Source organism: Pinus tabuliformis, chromosome 2_1 (assembly GCF_031772625.1).
Source record: "Pinus tabuliformis cultivar Carrire ecotype Pingquan chromosome 2_1, CPIR1, whole genome shotgun sequence".
NCBI classification, from domain to species: domain Eukaryota; kingdom Viridiplantae; phylum Streptophyta; class Pinopsida; order Pinales; family Pinaceae; genus Pinus; species Pinus tabuliformis.
Window position 1 is genome coordinate 877955721 of NC_142299.1, and position 20813 is coordinate 877976533.

Genomic DNA, 20813 nt, shown 5'->3' on the forward strand with positions numbered 1-20813 from the left:
ACAAAGTGCAGCAATGGTACTTGGGACAACAATGAAGCTTGATGGAGCAAGCAAATGGGACAGCAGTATGGCAAACATGGAATGGAAATGTCACTAACAGTGGGACAGCAGTGGCAGCATAAGGTGTAGCAGTGTGATGTGTACAGCATGGTCATGAGGTCCAGCAATGTGATGATAGGTGCAAAATGGTGCAGCACGGTGAGGTGCAGCATGATGACGAGATGCAACACAATGATAGGTGAAGGAGTCACCTTGGAGAATTAGTTGAAGCAGCATGGCTTCAACTGATCTCATGTAGAGATGATCTATTCTCTTATCTAGAAAGTTTAAGTGTTGACTTCTGTTGTAAATGTACTATCTCTCTCTCTCTCTCTCTCTATTGAACTATTGAAGAACATATAAGAAGAATTGATCAAGGGTTTCCCCACATTGGGGTTTGTCCCTGGCTAGTGCCACATCTTGTGTCCTCTTATCTTGGCTTGTCTTCTATGATTTATGTTTATGTTCTATCTGTAGTTTACTTTAATGTTGATGTGATTGCTAATCTGGAAAAGATATTGAGCTAACTGTGAAAATTGAAATAAATTGCTCTAAGCATAGAACATACCTAAAATTAACATGGTATCAGAGCTGAGGTGAAGACAAAGCCCAAGCAAGAGTGAAAGAGCAATCACTGAAGACAGTTGGGAAATGACAAAAGGATCAATGGATTCCTCATCCCTCTTCAAATTCACCAAGGGTGAAGTCAAAGCAGAGTATATTATCAGAATGGTGTAGCGGAAGCTTCTGATAGCCTACCTACAGCTCGCTTCAATGGGAAGTCCGGATCTCAAGGTGAAAGGAAAGGTAGATGCCTTGCTTACAGTAAGTTCGGCCATTATGCGAAGGAGTGTCCAAATGGCAGGGACACATCTCTTGATGAAGATAAAAATCATTCCAGGGACATCCTCAATTATCAGAGAAATTACAAATAATGCAGGTCATCAAGGAAACGACCGACTCTTCAAGGAAAGCAAGGATATGAAAAACAAATGTTGTTTCTGATAAGATAAAGAAGCATTATCTTGTATTGGTCCTCTCCTTCAGATTCTGTGGGAATCTGGCTTATTGATTATAGTGCTTCAAGGCACTTCATCGGATAGAAGGGTGCTCTCTCGAATTTGGTAAGAGATGGAAACAATCATGGGATCATGCTTGGAGCCGATGCCACATATCCTGGAAAGGGTGTAGGAAATGTTATCCCTCAATTGAATGAGGGTAACTCGATTTATTTACAGAATCTCTTCTATGTACTTTATCGCAAGAAGAACCTGGTGTCCATTTCGGCAATGGAAGTCAAAGGTTTCAGGGAGGCATTCATCGATGGAAAGGTACGTGTTTGAAAATAGAATTTTCAAAGATGCTTTTACTCATGGGTTCAGGGTTGGCAATTTGTATCAAGTTGCAGGATGGTCCATTGGGGATCATGTCAATTGACACATCTCATCTATAGCATCGGAGGTCTATTATGAGGCCCTACCTGATGTGAATCAGATAGTGACTGGGATGCCTGAATTCAAAAGGAGCATGCAGGTACATGTCTCAGATGTACCGAAGGAAAATCTTACAAAGGTACCATTCCCCTCATGTAGCAAGTCCACAGGCTTTGAACAACCTGAGGGGTTTGAGATTCATCGGGAATCTCATGTATGTAGGTGGAAGAAAGCCCTCTATGGCTTGAAGCAAAACACCCCGGGTGTAGTATGAGAGGTTTGATAGCTGTCTAATAAAGCTGAGATTCACTAGGAGTGAAACCAATCCAAATCATTGCTTTGAAGGTTGTGGATGATAGACCTCTCATATCGGCACCTTCTGAGGACGACCTATTTTTGACAGGTGCAGACCCTCTCAGAAGTAAGAGGGAGTTGGATTCTGGATGTGGAATGATAAACTGAAAGCCTGTGACTACCTCAAGGATCTTAACTTTCAGAAGTTATATGGTAGTGATGCCGGACCTGATTTGGGAAATGCCTCTGAGTTTCATAAATTCATTCATGTTGATGTTCTTGGTAAACTTCCATCTGGACATATGTTTTGCAGTTAGCATGATGAGCTCATATATGGTTGAGCCTCACTAGATTGGTGCCAAGGATCTTCCGAGGAATCTTCAGGGCACAATCTCTCATGGATTGAGATACACTACTGGAAATGTGAAGCTGCATGATTATTCGAATGCTGACTGGGTAGGCAGTGTGGAGGATCGCAAGAGCATTTCTGAGTGTTGGTTCTCTTTGGGTTCTGTTTCGATATCCAGGATGAGCAAGAAGCACAAGTCAGTTGCTATAAGCACCGCTAAGACCGAATACATAGCTACGAGTATGATCTCATGTGAAGCTGCCTGGTTGTGGAAGCTCTCGAGTGAGCTGTTTGTACACATGATGGATACCACTGTGATCCTCTGTGTTAACCGAGGAGGGATTCGATCGTTAAGGAATCTCGTATTCTATGATTGCTCTAGCAAATAGACATCAGATACTACCTTATCAGGGATATGGTAAGTCGATGAGCGAGGAGGCTCCATCGCATTGAGACTGATGTATAGATCGCAGTCATTCTGTCTAAGCCCAGGGGAAAGGTCAAATCTGTGACTTTCCTGAACGACTTGGAGTCGTTGAGAGACCTTCTTATAAGGGTCCTGCATGTTACATGCATTGAGCTCTGTGAGCTCTGGAGGGGGCTTGGGGTATTTACTGGAGCAACACACGACCATAAGGCAACTCACCCTCCCCTAATGTTGCGCTGTGTATAGGGTGAATGGCTCAACCTTCCCCTGTGATACCCCGAGGCGACTTAGGGACATGATGATTAGTTCTCTTGTCAAGGCATCCTACCCATGCAGTCTGGGACTCATGGGAAGTACCTCTCATCTGATCAATGAGTAGGGAAATGGGGTTAGGGACCATAGTAGTACAATTAATGGACGCATTGTTGTATCTATCATACTCCCTATGCTAGGATGACCTCCACTGATTTGGGATCAGTATGAGTGGTTTGAGACACTCTCTTGTGATATTGATTTGGGATCAATAAAACTGACTTCGGGTCAGTAGAGAATGGCATGTGACATTCTCGATCAATTCTTCTTCTTCATGGTTCAGTAGAGCAGACCAGAGCTCAGCAGAGCAAAGCACAGCAGAGCAGAGCAGAGCTCAGCAAAGCAGAGCTCAGCAGAGCAGAGCAGTGCAGGGCACTGATGGCAGAGATAGTATAGTTGGACATATGGATCAATGGATGGAGTTCTCCCTAGATGAGAGGGAGTGTTAAAATTGGGAACTAAGGCCAAACTCCATGTGGGTCATCTTATTAATGGCAGTTGATATTTTTCTTGGATCCCTCTCATTGAGAGGTGTAGGATTGATCTAAAGATCATCTGATTCCGATAAGTATTCATGGAGATATGAATTTATTTGTGTTATGGGACAATTCATCAAGGTTGGCCAACAACCAAATAAACCCCACATGTGCTCAACATTTTAGTATAAATAGAGGTGCCTTGAAAGTCATTTGGACACACTCACTTGGGATCTCTTCCTCTCCACTTGTCTTTGGGTTTTAGTAAGAGGAGAGATCCTAGGGATAACACTGCCCTAATGGAGAAAGGTTCTACGCTATCTAGAGGGAGCCCTAGGCTCTACGCTACCCTAATGAAGAAGCCCTAATCAACCTTAACGTAGTCATGGAGGAGGCTACTATAGCATAGCAAGGAGAAGTTCTAAACTACCCTCAATGCTGGTCTAGAAGAGACCTAAGCTGCTGTCCAAGAGACCTAGCCCTAGCCGCAGATCTAAATGGAGCCACAAACTAGCCCTAGCCGCAGTGATGATAAAAGCCCTAGTTGCCGGTGGAAAGGAGACTCAGCCGCAGATGGAGGAGAGCTCTAATAGCAGTTAAAGTAGAGGTTTGGCTGCAGTTAAAGAAGGCCTAAATCCGCAGTTAAAGGAGGCCTATAAAGGAGGCCTAAATCTGCAGTTAGAGGAGGCCTAAGTCCGCAGTAAAGAGAGGCCAGATTCATAGCAATTGAGGAGACCTATACGCAGCTAGAAAAGGAGACCTAGCCATGTAAGAAGGACTCTATGTGTGCTGTAGGTGACATCATGGAAATCTATGTGTGCTGTAGGTGACAACATGGAAATCTATTTAGGTGACAACATGGAAATCTATGTGTGCTGTAGGTGTTACAGTGGGACAACAATATCGCTGTACATGATGCAATACATGGACAACAAATACATGAAACAGTACATGGAGCAACAAGGTACAACATGTCTAGTCGGGACAACTAGTGCATGGAGCAACAAGGTACAACATGTCTAGATGGGACAGCTAGTGCATGGAGCAACAAGGTACAACATGTCTAGATAGGACAACTAGTACATGGAGCAACAAGGTACAACATGTTTAGATGGGACAACTAGTACATGGAGCAGCAAGGTACAACATGTCTAAATGGGACAGCTAGTACATGGTGCAACAAAGTGTAGCAATGGTACTTGGGACAACAATGAAGCTTGATGGAGCAAGCAAATGGGACAACAGTATGGCAAACATGGAATGGAAATGTCACTAACAGTGGGACAACAATGGCAGCATAAGGTGCAGCAGTGTGATGTGTACAACATGGTCATGAGGTCTAGCAATGTGATGATGGGTGCAACATGATGCAACACGGTGAGGTTCAGCATGATGACGAGATGCAACACAATGATAGGTGAAGGAGTCACCTTGGAGAATCAGTTGAAGCAGCATGTCTTCAATTGATCTCATGTAGAGATGATCTATTCTCTTATCTAGAAAGTCTAAGTGTTGACTTATGTTGTAAATATACTATCTCTCTCTCTCTCTCTGCTGAACTATTGAAGAACATATAAGAAGAATTGATCAAGGTTTTCCCCACATTGGGGTTTGTCCGTGGCTAGCGCCACATCTTGTGTCCTCTTGTCTTGGCTTGTCTTTTGCGATTTATGTTTATGTTCTATCTGCAATTTACTTTAATGCCGATGTGATTGCTAATCTGGAAAAGATATTGAGATAACTGTGAAAATTGAAATAAATTGCTCTAAGCATAGAACATACCTAAAATTAACACATCCTAGCCACAAGCTGGGCTTGTTGGGATTGGTCCTCCTCACCTGGCCAATGGGTTGAGGTGACTTGAGATAGGTTGTGATCCTTACCCAACGAAGTAAGTCGATCTTGCTCAAGTCTCGGGATGCAGGTGTTCTACCGCTTGACTCTTGAGGGTGTAGATGGAGTATCAACAAACAATAGGACATAGTGTGATCCTTAAGTCGATCTCACCTATTGTCATTAAACGATAGGACAAAGTGTGATCCTTATGTCGATCTTGTCTATTGTCATGGGTCAATAGGATAAAGTGTGATTATTGCCCTTGCAACAAGTAGATCTTGCCTATTTCTCTCGATAGAGGGTGGTAACTTGAGCTCCCCTATGATGTCAAATTCTTCTTTTAGATTCGAGAGTGTTCAACAGATGCGCAGAGACAACATTTGAGATGGGACATATGATGCAGTCAGAAATTTCTCCCTAGCTAAGAAGAGTGTTAATTTGGTAGCTCATGGATAAATTCCCTCCTTTGGGAAACCTTCCTCTTCCGCAGAAGACCCTCTTTGCCCTTGGAAGAAGTTAATTTGGTAAAGGAAAAATATATTTTAATGTGAAAACTCACATGTGCACAAAAGTTCAGGCCAACTTTAAAGACAAATTGGGTCTCCTCAAATGCATATAAATAGACCTAATGTCACACCTCATTTGAACATCACATCACATCTCTCTGTCCTCTCTTGATTGGTTTGTACATCTGAAATTGCATGGTCTTCTTCTCACATGTGCGAAGGGTTTGGAGGCAAATTTGAAATTTTGTGTTTACTTTTGTTTGGGATAGTTTGACTAGCTCGCTGACTTGATTTGACCTGTTTTGGATATGTTTATAAAGGCCTCATTCTTTGGCACAAAAATCGAGGGATTTTGGGTAGTTTGACTTCTATTGACTGCAAACTTTGACCATAGATTTTGATAGTTGACTTTCTCTCTTCACTGACTAGGTTTCACCAACATTCAATGCCGCATTTTTGGGCAGTTGAACGAGCATTTTTGGAGGTGTTTGGTTGTTGACTTCAGGACTAGTTAGGGCATCTTTGACTGCTGTTGACTTTGACCATAATTGCAGATTTGATAGATTGACCAGATTTGACTTTTGGGCTCATCTCTTGGATGTTGGATATTGATTTGTTGGAAAGTCAACAGTGTTGACCTTTGACTCTTGGTTGATGAATTGGATCATTGTAGTCTCTCTGTTGAACATTTCATGACAATCTAATAAGAAGAAGAATTTCAGAGGGTTTTCCCTCTTGTGGGGTTTTCCCCTGGTGTTTAACCAAAGTTGGTGTCTCTTGTTATTACTCTTGATTGTCGTCTATTGTCATTGCATTCACTGTTCTATCTACAATTGCTATTTATCATTGAAATATTAAATTTGATTGCTAATTGAAGATAAGATTGGGATAAAATGATTGTAACAGCATAAAGCAATGGAAAAGTAACACTAATTCTCCAAGTGATGATGACGGGAGAGTGAAATAACCTCTCTCTTATTTATACATATCTAATGAACTCTAATTTAGCCTAAAAGCCTCTCCAAGTTGTAAAACGATGGGCAAAACTAAGCAAGGTTACAAGCCAACCTCATAGCTAATGTAAAACATAAGAAATAACCCACAAAAAGGATGAAAATGATAATTTCATTCATGCGTAGGCCCTTCTAGGCCATGTGTCGGGCTCCTCCAGTGCCAAGTCAAGTGTAGAGGGCTCCAAAAATCCGGATCTAGGGGTTGGCCCCTAAATCTCCACGCCAATCATCCCTGGACCCCAATTTTGTGTTTGGGGCACAAAATGTGTCTCATGGGTCTCATGGTGATAGAATAGACTGGTTTTTCTCCAACGTTGAAGGCTCAGAGGATGGTGCTAGCCCTCCCATGTCTCAAGGGGTGAGACAAACCTCATTTGGGCCTCAGATCAGTTGCCAAAACCCGTGTACACTGCTAAGCCGACTGGAGGCATGCTGGTCCAAGTGCATCATCTCATGACTAATGTGGGGCAAAGTGTAGACTGCTGGGGTGCTGTAGGTGCCCATGGAATGGATTGATGCGGCCTCAGATTAGCTGCCAAAACCCGTGTATATTGCTAAGCCAATTGGGGGCATGCTGGTCTAAGTCCATCATTTCATGGATAATGAGGGGCAAAGTGCAGACTGCTGGGGTGTTGTAGGTGCCCATGGAATGGAGTGTTGCTCTGCAAGCTATGTTGCCAGGAAACGTCGGTTTGGGGACGGGTACGGGTACGCCATTTTTTGAAACAGGGTGTATATTATAATATATAAATATTATATTTTATAAATTATAATATATATGAATTTGTATATTTTTCAACTTTAAACAAGAAAACTAAAATATTTATGATTTAAACTTTAAATATTTAAACATGCACATCATTGAACATTCAATATTCACAATGAAATTTCAAAATTTCTAGTTTGATATCAAGTACAAATTGGAGTTTACATATTAATGAGAATCATGATATATGTCCATTGTCATACTACATTCAAAATTTGCCTTAAGGCATCTCCAAACAAAAACTAGGAAATTTTAAAATACTAAAATAAAAATAGCTAATAGTGAACAATAGCTTGCTCAAGCCATGTCATCAACATCACTTAGAGCTTCAGTTAGCATGCTCTCCAGGTAGGAATCACTCTCATCTTGAGGTTCTTGCTCATCCATAGCAATTGGAGGTAGCTCAATAAGCCCATTTGGTTGTATCTCCTCGTCCACACACATAACATCATCTGTGTATTGGTCTCATCTCTTGAAAGGACCCTCATTGTACCCAGGATCTTTTCGAGATATGAGACAAAGTGTGCTATGAATGTACACTAAGTTCTCTGCCTTCTTTGAGCCCAACCTATTTCTCTTTACTGAATGGACAAAGGCATAAGTACTCAAATTCCGCTCACAAGATGAAGAACTAGCTACCTGGAATATTAGGGGAAACCCATTAAATGAATTAAAAATTAAAAAAAAAACTAAAATGAACCCCAAAGAACCCTAAAGAACCCGATTTTGGGGTTCCAAGTACCCATCATCATGGTTTTCCGTACCCATCAAGACGAAAGAACCCAAATTTTTTTAACGGAGAACCCGATTCTTTGAAGTAAAAAAAACTTATGATAAGCAGAAAATATATATAAATATTTTATTAATAAGATGAAATTACAGATGATGTCTTTTACAATGGGGTTTCCTGGCTTAAATACTGCCATGGGCACCCTTTGGAGAAAAGGGCATGATCTTATTGTCGTGCCCTTTCGTCTAATTAATCCTAAAATTAAATAATAAATCTAAAATTAAAGACTAACTAATTTTTTACATAACATTGCCTTCCTCTCGAAAGAATGCTTTGTCCTCAAAGCATAAGTAACGACGGATGTTGTTGAAGGATGATTCATTCTCCCAGAAAGCGTCTTCTTCGGGTAAGTCCTTCCACTTGATCAGATATTCTAAGATGATCAAGGTCGCACACTTTAAAAGGTCTTGGATTAATCTCTCAAGTTCCGTTTTTTGGTGATGTGGATATCGGTATGGCTTGATGTTGACAGGGTCTGACCCTGCCTTGACTTCTATTGTATGCTCAATTTCCCTATTAGGTGGCATCTTCATAGGTAGGTCTTGAAATACTTTTTCATGCTTCCGAATCAAATCTTGTATCTCTGGTGACTCTTCTCTGGTCATATTTGCAGATAACATCTCTAACTGGTGACATTGTACTACATAAGCGGGTGCTCCTTTTCGAGTTAGTTTCATCATCTGAGATGATGATACAACTTGATTTTCTGGTGCTTGGAATCCGTGTAGCTTGTACTTCTGACCTCCCCATTTGAATTTTATAAATTGTACTTGATGGTTGGCGGCATAAGTACCTAAAGTTCGTAACCATTGGATACCTAAGACTACATCTACTCCTCCTAACGGTACCGTGAAGAATGGAGACTCTAGATTAAAGTCTTGAATCTGCAAATTGACCTTATGGCATTTCCCTACCTTTTCAATCTTCTTACCATTAGCTACCATCACTTTCATGTTTGGTAAGGGAAATGAAAAGATATTGAGTCTCTTTGCCACGGTTGCATCTAAAAAATTGTGTGTGCTTCCAGAGTCGACGAGAACCACTACGTTGTTCTTCTTTATGTGTCCTTTTAACTTTAAAGTCTGAGGTTGTGATATACCTGTCATAGCTGATAATGATACTTGTGGAATACTTCCATCATCTAGTTCTGGTGAGAATTCTGGGGCGTCTTCTGTGTCTTCTACGTCATAATCTTCACTGTTTGAATCATTGGTTGCTTCACAATTATATAGGTTCTTTGATTCTTTTCCTTTAGCACATCTATGTTTGGGGTCCCACTTCTCACCACAGCGTTTACATTTACCCTCTTTTATCCTTTGCATTTCCACATTAGATTTTTCATCTTCACGACGATGTGGTGGAACATATCTTGTATTATTTGAGTCCACATACTGGGGTATCCTTCGTCTTGCATAAGCTTTTTCCGTTGTTGACCAAAATATTGGTTCGGATTTCTTTTCGGCTGTTTTTGCTTTTCGTCTTGCTACTTCTATAGATGTAATGTCATGCATCTCAAGTTCTGCTTGTAAATGGGTTTTGAGTCCCGAGATGTATGACTGAATTAGACGAGATTTTGATAACCCAGGTACTTGTGTTACTAAGGTCTCCCATTCTTGAGTGTATTCATCCACACTTCCTTTTTGTCGTAATTTGATGAGTTTTGAAAAGAATTCTTCTTCCTTTACACCTTGGAATCTTTTGAAGAATGCATCTTTAAATTTTCTCCAGCTAATGACGTGTGTTGTCTTTTTCCACCACATATACCAGTTATATGCTTCTCCTTCCATTTTCATGGATGCATGCCTGAGCTTTTCGTCATCGTCATTGATGTCATATATCTCAAAGTATTCTTCTGCTTTATTTATCCATGCAACATTGTTTTTTTCATTTCCATCGAATTTAGGCATCTCGACCTTTGCCCTTCGCTGGTATGTTGCTACTGGTTGAGCGAAAAAAGGGTGTTGATTGGTAAAGTTATCCCGGAGTTGAATCTGACGAGATGTGTTCTTGATTCTCTTCACCTTCTTTTAGTAGTTGTTCGGGTGTACAATTCGACCTTTTACACAGACTTTTCAGCATTGTTAAGACTTCTCTGATCCCTGTTTTTGTCTGGACATGGTAATTTTCCATCTTTATTTCTATCTGATTTGTCGTATCTTGAAGATTTTTGATTTTGTCCGCTTGCTCCCCAAGCTTGATCTCGAATTCATTTAATCTTTTACTGACCTCATCGTGGTTGTTATTTATCTTATGCTCTGCGTCAACCAATTTTTTTTGGAAATCCGCCATTGTCATTGTCGACATCGAACGGGTTTGCGGGGGCGTGTATTTATCTGCCAGCTTATGGTTTTTTTTTTCTTAATTAAATTAAATTAATTTAATAATTTAATTTAATTAATAATTTTTATTTTTATTTTTTTTAATTAAATTAAATTAATTTAATAATTTAATTTAATTAATAATTTTTTTTATTTTTTTATATATATAATCAAAAAATATTATTAAATTAATAATAATATATTTTTTAATTAATTAAAAAAATTAACGTTATATATGTAATTATAACTATATATAATTATATATATAATTAAAACTACAATTATAACTCATATATGTATTTATATATAACGTATACGTATAAAGTGTAATGGATGGTCACGTCCCACGGAATTTTTAATGGTCACGTTCTTTTTGAATATTCACCCTTCTTGTTTTTTCGGGTTTTTTACGGCAGACACTTGCCCGCACCTTCGAACCACAGAGCCACGCAATAACCCGTAGCCACAACTTCTCGTTTGACAGGCGTGTCGCCCCAGTGGAATATGCGTTGGTCGATAGTGAATGCAGGGGTCGGTAACGGTTGAGTAGTGTGTAATACAGTCGCGGACGGGGCGCTGATCTTTGACCGAGCGTATATCACCGCAGGCGTGGCAAGTAATCGAACAACGACAGCGGATTATTTCAGACGGCGTAAAAATGGACAGGGCACCGATGGACGAGAGACTGCTTCAAGCGACCAGGGTTTTGTCGGTCATCGACAACACGACATTAAGAGCAGGTAACAACGAACAACAGATGAATGAATTGTGCAACGGATTTCTCCAGAGGACCGAGAGGCTCCGATACCAATGAAGTAAAAAAAACTTCTGATACGCAGAAAATATATATAAATATTTTATTAATAAGATGAAATTACAGATGATGTCTTTTACAATGGGGTTTCCTGGCTTAAACACTGCCATGGGCACCCTTTGGAGAAAGGGCATGATCTTATGATCGTGCCCTTTCGTTTAATTAATCCTAAAATTAAATAATAAATCTAAAATTAAAGACTAACTAATTTTTTACATAACATTCTTCATAGAAGAACTCGATTCTTATGGGTTCTTCTCAGAAGCACCCGTACCCGAATCCGGTACTTGGGGACGAGAACCTGGGATGGGTTCGAGAACCCCACCCCTGGGTTTGGGAACCCGTGCAACATAGTCTGCAAGTGATAGGAGTCCCATGGCTCTCAACGCTTCACCTGTAGGTTGTCATAATGGTCCTCTAGTAGACTTGGGCCCCAATTAAGTTGCCTAGACCATGATGAAAATCACTTGCCAATTACACACAATGTTCAATGTTGCATCTTCACATTAGGTACATATAATCATTAGTGCATCTAAGTGAACCAAGCTTGTTAATCGAGGGCAAATTGGGATTTCATATGGAGCTTCTCTTCCAAATTTGGGGCTTTGATCTCATAATAGTGTTACCTCCCTCGGTAGGAGTGGCTAATAGACAACCTTATTAGGTGTTCCCAGTCCCCAAGGGGAAAGACATGTTTCGTGTACATCCTTCAGTCAATAGGTGGCATGTGAATAGTGATGGAACAAATGGGGATAAAGGGGGTTGAGAGCCATATGCCATGGTCACAGGGGTAGCAATGATGAGGAAATCCACATCTTGGGTGTACAAATGTGAGGAGGGAGAAATCGTTGATGCATGAATTACCCCAACCTTTGTTTTCCCACCCCTCTTTATTTGCCTTTTTCTCTTTCTTGATTTTTCTTTGTATTATTGCTCAAAGCTCTAGGAAATGAAAGCATGCTTTGAATGATGTCTTGTAGTTATTACCTCGTTAATGGTGGGGTAGTTCATCGCCCACTAGGAGTTCGGACGTGCATCGGTTCCTTTTATGATGTGATGGGGTAATCATTGGCCCTAGGAACTAGGGTGATGGCCGTAATGATCAGTGTGGAAAAAGTCTGCAAAAAATCGTGATTTAATCCTAAAAACGCGATTTTTTGAACTAAATGATTTAATCCCCCGACTTTTTGGCGACTTTTTCACAAAGGAAAAAATCACGATTTTTTCGTTATACTCGGGAGTCGACCCAAAAAGTCGGCCTCCCTTCCCAAGTCGCGGATAAAGAGGTTGCAAAGGTGAAAAATCTATAAACTGAAGCTTCCATCCATGCATTTTCAAGTTATTGCATTGTATTGTTTGTCATACTTCTTGCAAGCATAACAGTCTCATTTGTAATCTGTTAGTTTTGAGGTTAAGATATGTTTTTGTTTTCCAAGGAAAAACAAATCTTTATACTTCATATTTCTAGTTAGAAAGCAAAGTATACATTGGCTAAGCCTCCAGGCTTTTAGTGATCCAGACTCTAACAGCCACTGCCCCTTCAAAAGATTACAAAAGTACCAAAAGGACAGGCATACAACAGTCTTCCATAGAAAGAACCCCACACCATCAAAAACATTGTTACAGTTGTTGAATGCTTCCAGAAGAAACAACAAAGAGGAGGTCATGAAGATCAAACAGCAATAACCTGTCCAAAAAAAAACAAAACCAGTGCCTCAAAAAAGAACCCATTTTTCAGATAGGAATAAAGTACCTGTGAAATCTTGTGACAACAAAGATCCTTCCTCTGATGAGAGCATGTTTTGAAAGGGAATCTTCTTTAGTGGTGAACTCCCTGTAAATGTGGGGAACGGTTATGTATCAGAAGTGGATTTTACCTCCAAGAGTTTTTGAAATATAGATGCCAAGGCTAGGTTAGTAATCTGACATCTACTGTTTTCTTAGAAAATAAGCAGCTTGGAGTCACCAAGCGTTAATTTTCACATCTACTGTGATACTCACTGTTAATTTTCATTGGACCTATCACCTGACACCTTATTACCCAAGCAGATTACAATCTACTGAATAAATGCATGACTTATTTCTTAATACAATTAGCGGAAACAAAAATTAAAAGGGGAAGAGGATCTCAGTAACTGATTACTTGATGACTTTTAGATGACTCATGATATACATTTATTATATTTTGTGGATATTTTGACTCTTGAGAGTTGAGACTCAGATAAGACTCAAAATTCAGGAGTTGATTCACTATTTTGATATGTGATGTAGCACTAGACTTCATATACATATTATATATTAGCTTTATTTACATGTTTATGTGGAAATGCATTTATTTGATGTTGTGGATACTCTAGATGTTAAAAAAAATAAAAATAAATGAATAATTTTGTGTTTTTTTAATTTTGCCGACTTTTTCAAAAAACTCCCGACTTTGACGAGTTTTTCAACTTTTGGACCCTTGCTGAATTAATCCCGACTTTGACTTTTTCCACATTGGTAATGATAAGGGGTAGAGCTCATGCTTGGATTTTGCCCATGTGCTTTATTTAATGCTCAACCATCTTTTGCATTTTATGACTTTCTTTTTCTTTTGTTTCTTGCTTGTGGCCATGATATGCTTTCAACTTTCTTTTAGTTGCATCAACCTCCTGGGCAACGTTTCCACCCCTGACCCAGATATGTGGATAAGGGGAGGGTTATCGGAAATGTAACTAGTTTCGGGCTTCATAATTGTTATTATACTCATTTCACTATGTATCTTATGTAACAAACAAAGGAAGAAAAGAAATAGTTATTATTTTAAAGCATGGGTTTCATGCTCTTTATTGATGGCCTTCTAGGTAAAAGCATGTTCTTCATGCTTCTAGGGTTTGTTAGGTCATAGGATTTATTGTCATGAGTTAAGAGAGTCAACATCATGTTTATAAGACCCTTTTGGGCAAGATGTACCTTGTAAAAGAATTTATTTTTGAGTCTAGAAAGTCCTGGAAGCCTCCTAGCACAAGTCAACCCTGGTAGAGACAAGTCAGCCTAGAGAGGGGCTATTCGACCTCTTCAAAAGGCTATATATAGATACATCTTCGACCTCATTTGAGACACAAACCAACAAGTTCGATCTGCAATAAGAAGGAAAAAGAAGAGCGAAGGACAAGGAAAGAAAGGAGAAACCCTAGCAAAGAAAAGAAGATGAGTTTTGGGCACTTTTATCTCACGTGTGCGAGTTTCTAGAGCAGTTGTAGGGGCTGAAATTTCTGCAGTGACTACAGGTCCGAAATTTTGTTGTAGGGGGCTGAAATTTTGAGACTGGTGTAGTACAAAAGTGTTTGTCTCTGGCTAACTTGGTTTGACCTTGACCTAGCTGTAAGGTCTCTTTGGAGGGCTTACTTGGTGCTAAAAGGAGTACTTGGTCTAGGGTTTGGGTCTTTGTTGTCTCATTTGAAGCAGATTCTATAAGAAGAGAAGAGATATTCTGGCGTTTCCCCTTGGAGGGGTTTTGCCTTGGCTTGGAGCCTGATATCTGTGTCCATTGTGCTTTCTGTTTTGATCTTGATATTTGTTCGATGAAAATATCTAATAAAGAAACATAAGAAGATAAAAAAAATTACAAGCAAGTATTAAGGAAAAAGGAAAATCTGAATTAATAGATGCCACATTGCATTTTCCAACAAGGGAGTGTGCCAACGCCTTGTGGACCTAGAGAAGGGAAATAGTGAATAGGGATGGTAATGTGATTTAGTTGAAGATTTCAAGATGTGTTTTGAATATGGAAAATGTCCATATATTCCAAATATAGCATAATACAAATATAGCATTTTAAATTTCGCACAATTTTTATTTTTTTTATTAATAAATATATTGGAATTTATTGTATATATTTTTAATTTTTAACTTTTATAGTTTCTCGAATTTAATGTCGAATTTTATTATCAAATTTTTTTATGGTCGAATTTTATCAAACTTCAAGGTCATTGAATTTGAACACGAACTCAAACTGGGTGACTTAGGTTAATGGGAAATAATCTCCAATTCCAATGGAGTAACTTCCAAGAAGGAACATTTGAAGGAATGGATGACCAATTAATGATAAAGGAAATTATGCAACTTCAAATGAAGAGGACTAATCTTGATATTGATCATAGGGTGCAAAAAAAGATGCTGACTAGTGGATTTAAAGTCTCGGTTCCAATATGAACCAATGAATGTTGTTGGAGGATGATACCCAAGAGTTGGGCATTCAATAATTACAGAGGAGTTAGATGTTGGCCCGAAGTTATTTAGTTGGTCATATCTCCTTTTGTAGTCCATTTTTTCTTATAGGACATATGACTGATTGACTAGGGTTGTACAACATTGCCCCTTGGCCCACACCTCCTAGGTTCTAGAGTCTTCAATGTCAAGGGCTCTTCTAGAAGGACTAAATCCACTCGAACACCCCACCATTATAAGGCACCCTCAAGCCACCTGCTCAAGGGCACATTGCTAGCTTCTTCCTTTCTACTACGAGTTCTACATTGAATATTAGGTGTGCTTCTATTTCCTTTTCATTGTCTACCCCGATCATTGTCAGGATCATTTTGATGTCACCTAAGATTACTCACTAGGTCCCTATTAGTGGATTAGGCCATTCACCAGAGGATATTGTTAAGTGCACTTGGTGTTGATGCTTGCACTACTGATTTAGATGACAAGCAAAAGGCTAACCTCCTCATCCCTTCGTGGTAATTGCGCCCTATCTTTAAGTAGGTCTCTTTTCTGTCTCTCCTTCACTTTCAAAGGTTGACCTTTTACCTCTGTTATAACTCTTGTAGAATTATTTGTCATTTTATGCTGCTTTTTTGCACTGACTTTTCCTTTTAGTGGGGGGCCTTCTTATGCCCTGCTCTCCTACTTGGCTATTATGACTAGCTGTATTTCATAGTCCCCTTGACCAAGCGTGTTCTGTAGCAGACATTAATATAAACTTCATTGTAAATTTCAATTTCTTCTAAACCATATGATATTGCACAAAGTTTTGGATGAGCTTTTTCTATGTTTTTGAAATCCATGGATCAATTTGGAACTTGAATGCTTTGTCTTATTGTGAATTATAGTAATTATACAGTGGATAATTTCCTAAAAACTGATAATCATATGCAGCACGGAGTGCAAGCATATATATGAAAAGCAGGCAGTCATGCATCACATTAAGGTGCATGCAAAAAGGCGTGGTTGCAAATGCGCTGCTGCAGGTAATATCGCATTGATTATTTTTTATTTTGATTAGTGTTTTTTATGGCTCCTATTTTGATTGTCCATAAATTGTCTAATTTGTTTGTTTTTTTTTTCAGGTTGTCCGAAAATGCTTACAGCTGACAAACTAATATGTGATCCTCTACTAAGGATAGAAATTGATGAATTACGTTTGAGAGGAAACCGCTCTACTCAAGCCCAAATGGTAGCAGATTGCACTGAGATTGATGAGGATTGATGGCTTAATATTGAAGATTATAGAATCCTAGTGTACATTATTCACCAAGTCCATCCAAAGCAAGCAATTTTATCAAGGCATAACATCTTTCACTCCATATATTGTAGGTATGTTTGATACCAAGGAGTAAAACTCTGGAAAAGATTTTTTACTTCTCACTTTGTAAGAAAATTTGCAATTTGATATTTCTACATCATAGTGGTACAATACATTTAATTAGAAACCGTTGCATGCTCTTTAGACCTTAGCATACTTTAATAAGGAAGTTGGAAACATCATGTTCAGGGCAACTTTTTCTTATTTTGTTATAGAGCGTTTCCTTTTATATCTAATCACCTTGTACGTGAATTGTTTATTCGGTTCTGCTATTTGATACTGTTCATGCTATAGTTTTGGAAATGCACATTTGTTTTCAAGGCAATGACTACAAGATGGTTGTTTATATAAACTTAATGTCAATGGAGAACAATCTAAGAACAAAAGGATATGACAAGAATGTGAAAATTAGGTATTAATTGACTAACTGTATGAGTCTTGAGATATATCACCAATTTACACTGGAATATTCGTCATTTTATAGCATTTATTACTCTTTATGTTGAGAACTTCTCTTATTGATCAAAGTAGTTTGTGCAAATTTCAGTTGGTTTTGCTAAGATAGACACTTAAGAGCTAAGTTAAGATCAACATGTTCTAATCTGTTCTTAGGTAAAGAATGTTTCTTTAGTGTGCTTTTGTAACTAGCTAATCCAACAATCACAATTATGTTCTACACATAAAGTGATATAATGATTCATCTTCTTCTCAATATTGACACCTGATTTGTGGCTTACACCTTATTGGTCTATAATCTATATTGAAAGGGCATGGGGGTCATTTGCTGATGATTGATTGTTGAAAGATGTTCATGTATTCTACTTTTTTTCATTAATATATTGCCTCAAGTAGTCATGTTATTTGGGATCATGGGTTTTGTTTCCCTCTTTGGTGGTTTTAACTATATAAGTACTGGTGTTCCAAGTTTTGTTATGCATGTAAGTAGTTTCCTTAAAGCGTTCAACCTATTTGGATATACCTCATTTTCAGACATGGTATTAGAGAAACTTGGTTATCTAAACTATCACTCATTTCAATAACCATGCAAACATAATATGGTGACTAGTCTTCCTCTCATTTCTTGCAGAGATTGTGTTTGTTTTGACTACGTTCTCAGTAAACATCATTGGGACAAGTTTGACAAATTTGCCTCTTGGCACAGATTGACACCTTTGCATTGTGTGCATAGTGATTTGTGTGGTCTGATTTCTTTGGCTTCTTTGTTTTGGTTTAATTACTTCTTAACCGTCATTGATGGCTTATCGTTGCATTGGGATCTATTTCTTGAAACTCATGAGTGGAATTTGTTGAATTGTGTAGTTGCGATCAGTCTTCATAATTAATATTCTATCCCTTGAAACATATGAAAACTAAATAAAAGACATGTTCTTCATGTCAGTTTCAAAAGAAACAATTTTTGAATTTTTAAAAGTTGGATTTTGGCTCCAAAGAGATCAAGTTGACCCTCCCAGAGTCAATTCGACCCCAAGCTAAAGAGACACCCATTTGGTCAACATGATCACAATATATATGTTTCATTCGTCTCTCCTCTTTGCAACCAATTCGGATCCTCTGTACATCAGTGAAGGAGCAGAAGGGAGGCCGAGTTCCTCTAATAGTAGAAGTTTTATGAGGCAGATTAAAGTATCTCTGAAGCAGACGATTTATATGAGGCAAAACTTTTATGGGCAGAAGGCTGAAGTTTGGGTAGGAGGCCGAATTATGGAGCAGACTGAAATTCTGAGCAAACTTCTTAATCAGACCAGACGGAATTGTTTGGACAGAAGATTGACTTCTCTAAAGAGCTGTTTGACAAGGTGTGACCAGGGATATGTTACTAGTCAGTTTGAATTTATGTTTGGCTTGAAGGATTAGATGTATCTCTTGTTGATATGTACAATTTCTTAAAGGAAAAGGTTGTTGGGTTTTTCCCAGGGTAAAATATCTTGTGTTTCTTGTTTGGCTGTCTCTTTATGATCCTACTGTGTATTGTTGAAGATCTTCTATGTAATTGCTTAATTATTAATGTGAATATGAAAGATTGTAAAGCAAGGGCTGGAAAACCTAGATAGAAGGACCAAAAATAGGCCCAAATCTCTAGAAGGCTGAAAGGCCTTAGTCTGAAAAACCTCAGGGATATTGCAGTAGGTCGAGAATGCCTCAAAATTTGTCATAGTAGGCCAAGAAGCCTCATGCACGGCCTCAGAAGATCCGAAGCATCTCAGAATGGAATACGTCAATCAAAGCCAACCAAATTGTTTTTTGTAGGATTGGATGTGTTGTCGCTCAAATTGTATAGGCATTGAGACAACAACTCAAGTCAGGGGCTGTTACCTTGATCCCCGACCTCTTCGTTCTAGCTGTCTCCCAACAGTAGGCTATGGGGGGTAGACCCTATGGAAATAAGATGATGAAAGACAAGTTGGGAACCAACGAGTCCGAGAGACACAATTGAATGGCCTAGCTACCTGGTTAAATTTAGCAAGATTTTAGGGATTAGATTATATAATATTTGAGACCAGTGCCCTATGGAGTCAAAGCTCTTGCTTATTGAATTAAGACCAATTAACCAGATGGACAATTGCTGCTTGGATGCTTCACTAACCTATATGAAATGCAAATCCTAAGACTTAGGTGGGATGCAAAGATCTTGGTTATTTTTAATTAAATGCCTAATCTAAGTATGACCTTCCCTTAACTGTTTTGAAGCTAGGCTCCAAGGTAGGTTGTGGGAAGGAGGCCAACAGGAAGCAAGCAAAGGCTTGATTAACGATACCTTCTGTTAGGCTCCTATCACCCGATGCCTCTGGTGCTGCAGAGACTGTGGCTCTGACAACTGCAAGGTCACCGTGTTAACCACCGAAGAGTTGCTAAGCCCCTCAAGCTAGATGAGAAGGGTGGCCCTAGAAGTCTATCAACCAAGCTTATGCTTGGAGGTAAGTTATTAATGCAACTAAACTTAGGATGCAATGCAAGGTGGATTGAGTGATTCTTAGGTTAAGATTGCTTAATGTTCTTCAAGTACTTATTGTTGATTAGTCTTTGATTATGACGACAAGTACTTATTAAGTTATTAGAAGACAATCCTTAACCCCAAGAGAATGTGCCAAGTTAACAAGTGTCAAAATGAACAAGAGATGCCAATGATACAATTTGCTCAATAACCACAAGGGATATCAACTTGATACATGAACCATCAAAGGACAAATAGAACAATATTTCAAGATACCAATGCTCTTACTCAATTTTAACAAGATAAGTGCCAATATTATCCAATTGCCCAAGAGACATTCAATTAGATTGGAACACCTAAAATTTCAACATCAATGTAGATTTATCATTCACAAATGGATAATGACAATATGAGAGCACTTATTCACCAAAGTTTCGATGTTATTGAATGAGCATGAAACCTAGATCATGATATCAATATCCAATGAACGCTTAGATTATTTTCTTAGGAAACCAAGATTATTCGTGCTTTATTGGATGTGAAGCTTGAGTAACCTACAAGAATCAATAATGTTAGATCTCTTGAAACAACAGAAGTAATGCAGCAAAAAGACCAATGATAAATTTCCTTCGAATTTTAATGTTGCCAATACTAGCTATGCCAAAATTCCTTATGTGCTTTTTATCATGAGCATAAATGAATTATGATAACAACAGTAAGAAAGCCTTAATACAGAACAGATTACTTACGATGCCAAATGGGCTAATTAATGCCAAATGCCAAAACAGTTCTGAAGTTTTAATTTCTCTTGGTGTGGAATACCAACAGTGAGCTACCTCTATGCCAAATGCCTTAAACAAGCCCAAATTATTCAATTTCTTTAAAAGCAATTTAAAATGCAGATGAAGAGACAGTTGTGCC

General features: G+C 38.7%; 1 protein-coding gene across 2 annotated transcripts in view; it reads left to right on the top strand.

Moving 5' to 3' along the window:
- LOC149203454 (E3 SUMO-protein ligase MMS21-like) overlaps positions 1-17209 on the top strand; it is a 164340-nt gene extending 147131 nt beyond the window's left edge. For both annotated transcript variants that reach the window (XM_089400190.1, XM_089400189.1), the window contains 2 exons: positions 16513-16604; positions 16704-17209. In XM_089400190.1, the coding sequence (XP_089256316.1) occupies positions 16513-16604; positions 16704-16843 (232 nt within the window). In that variant the 3' untranslated portion in view covers positions 16844-17209. The remainder of the gene's footprint in view (positions 1-16512; positions 16605-16703) is intronic.
- Positions 17210-20813: the final 3604 nt, after the last annotated feature.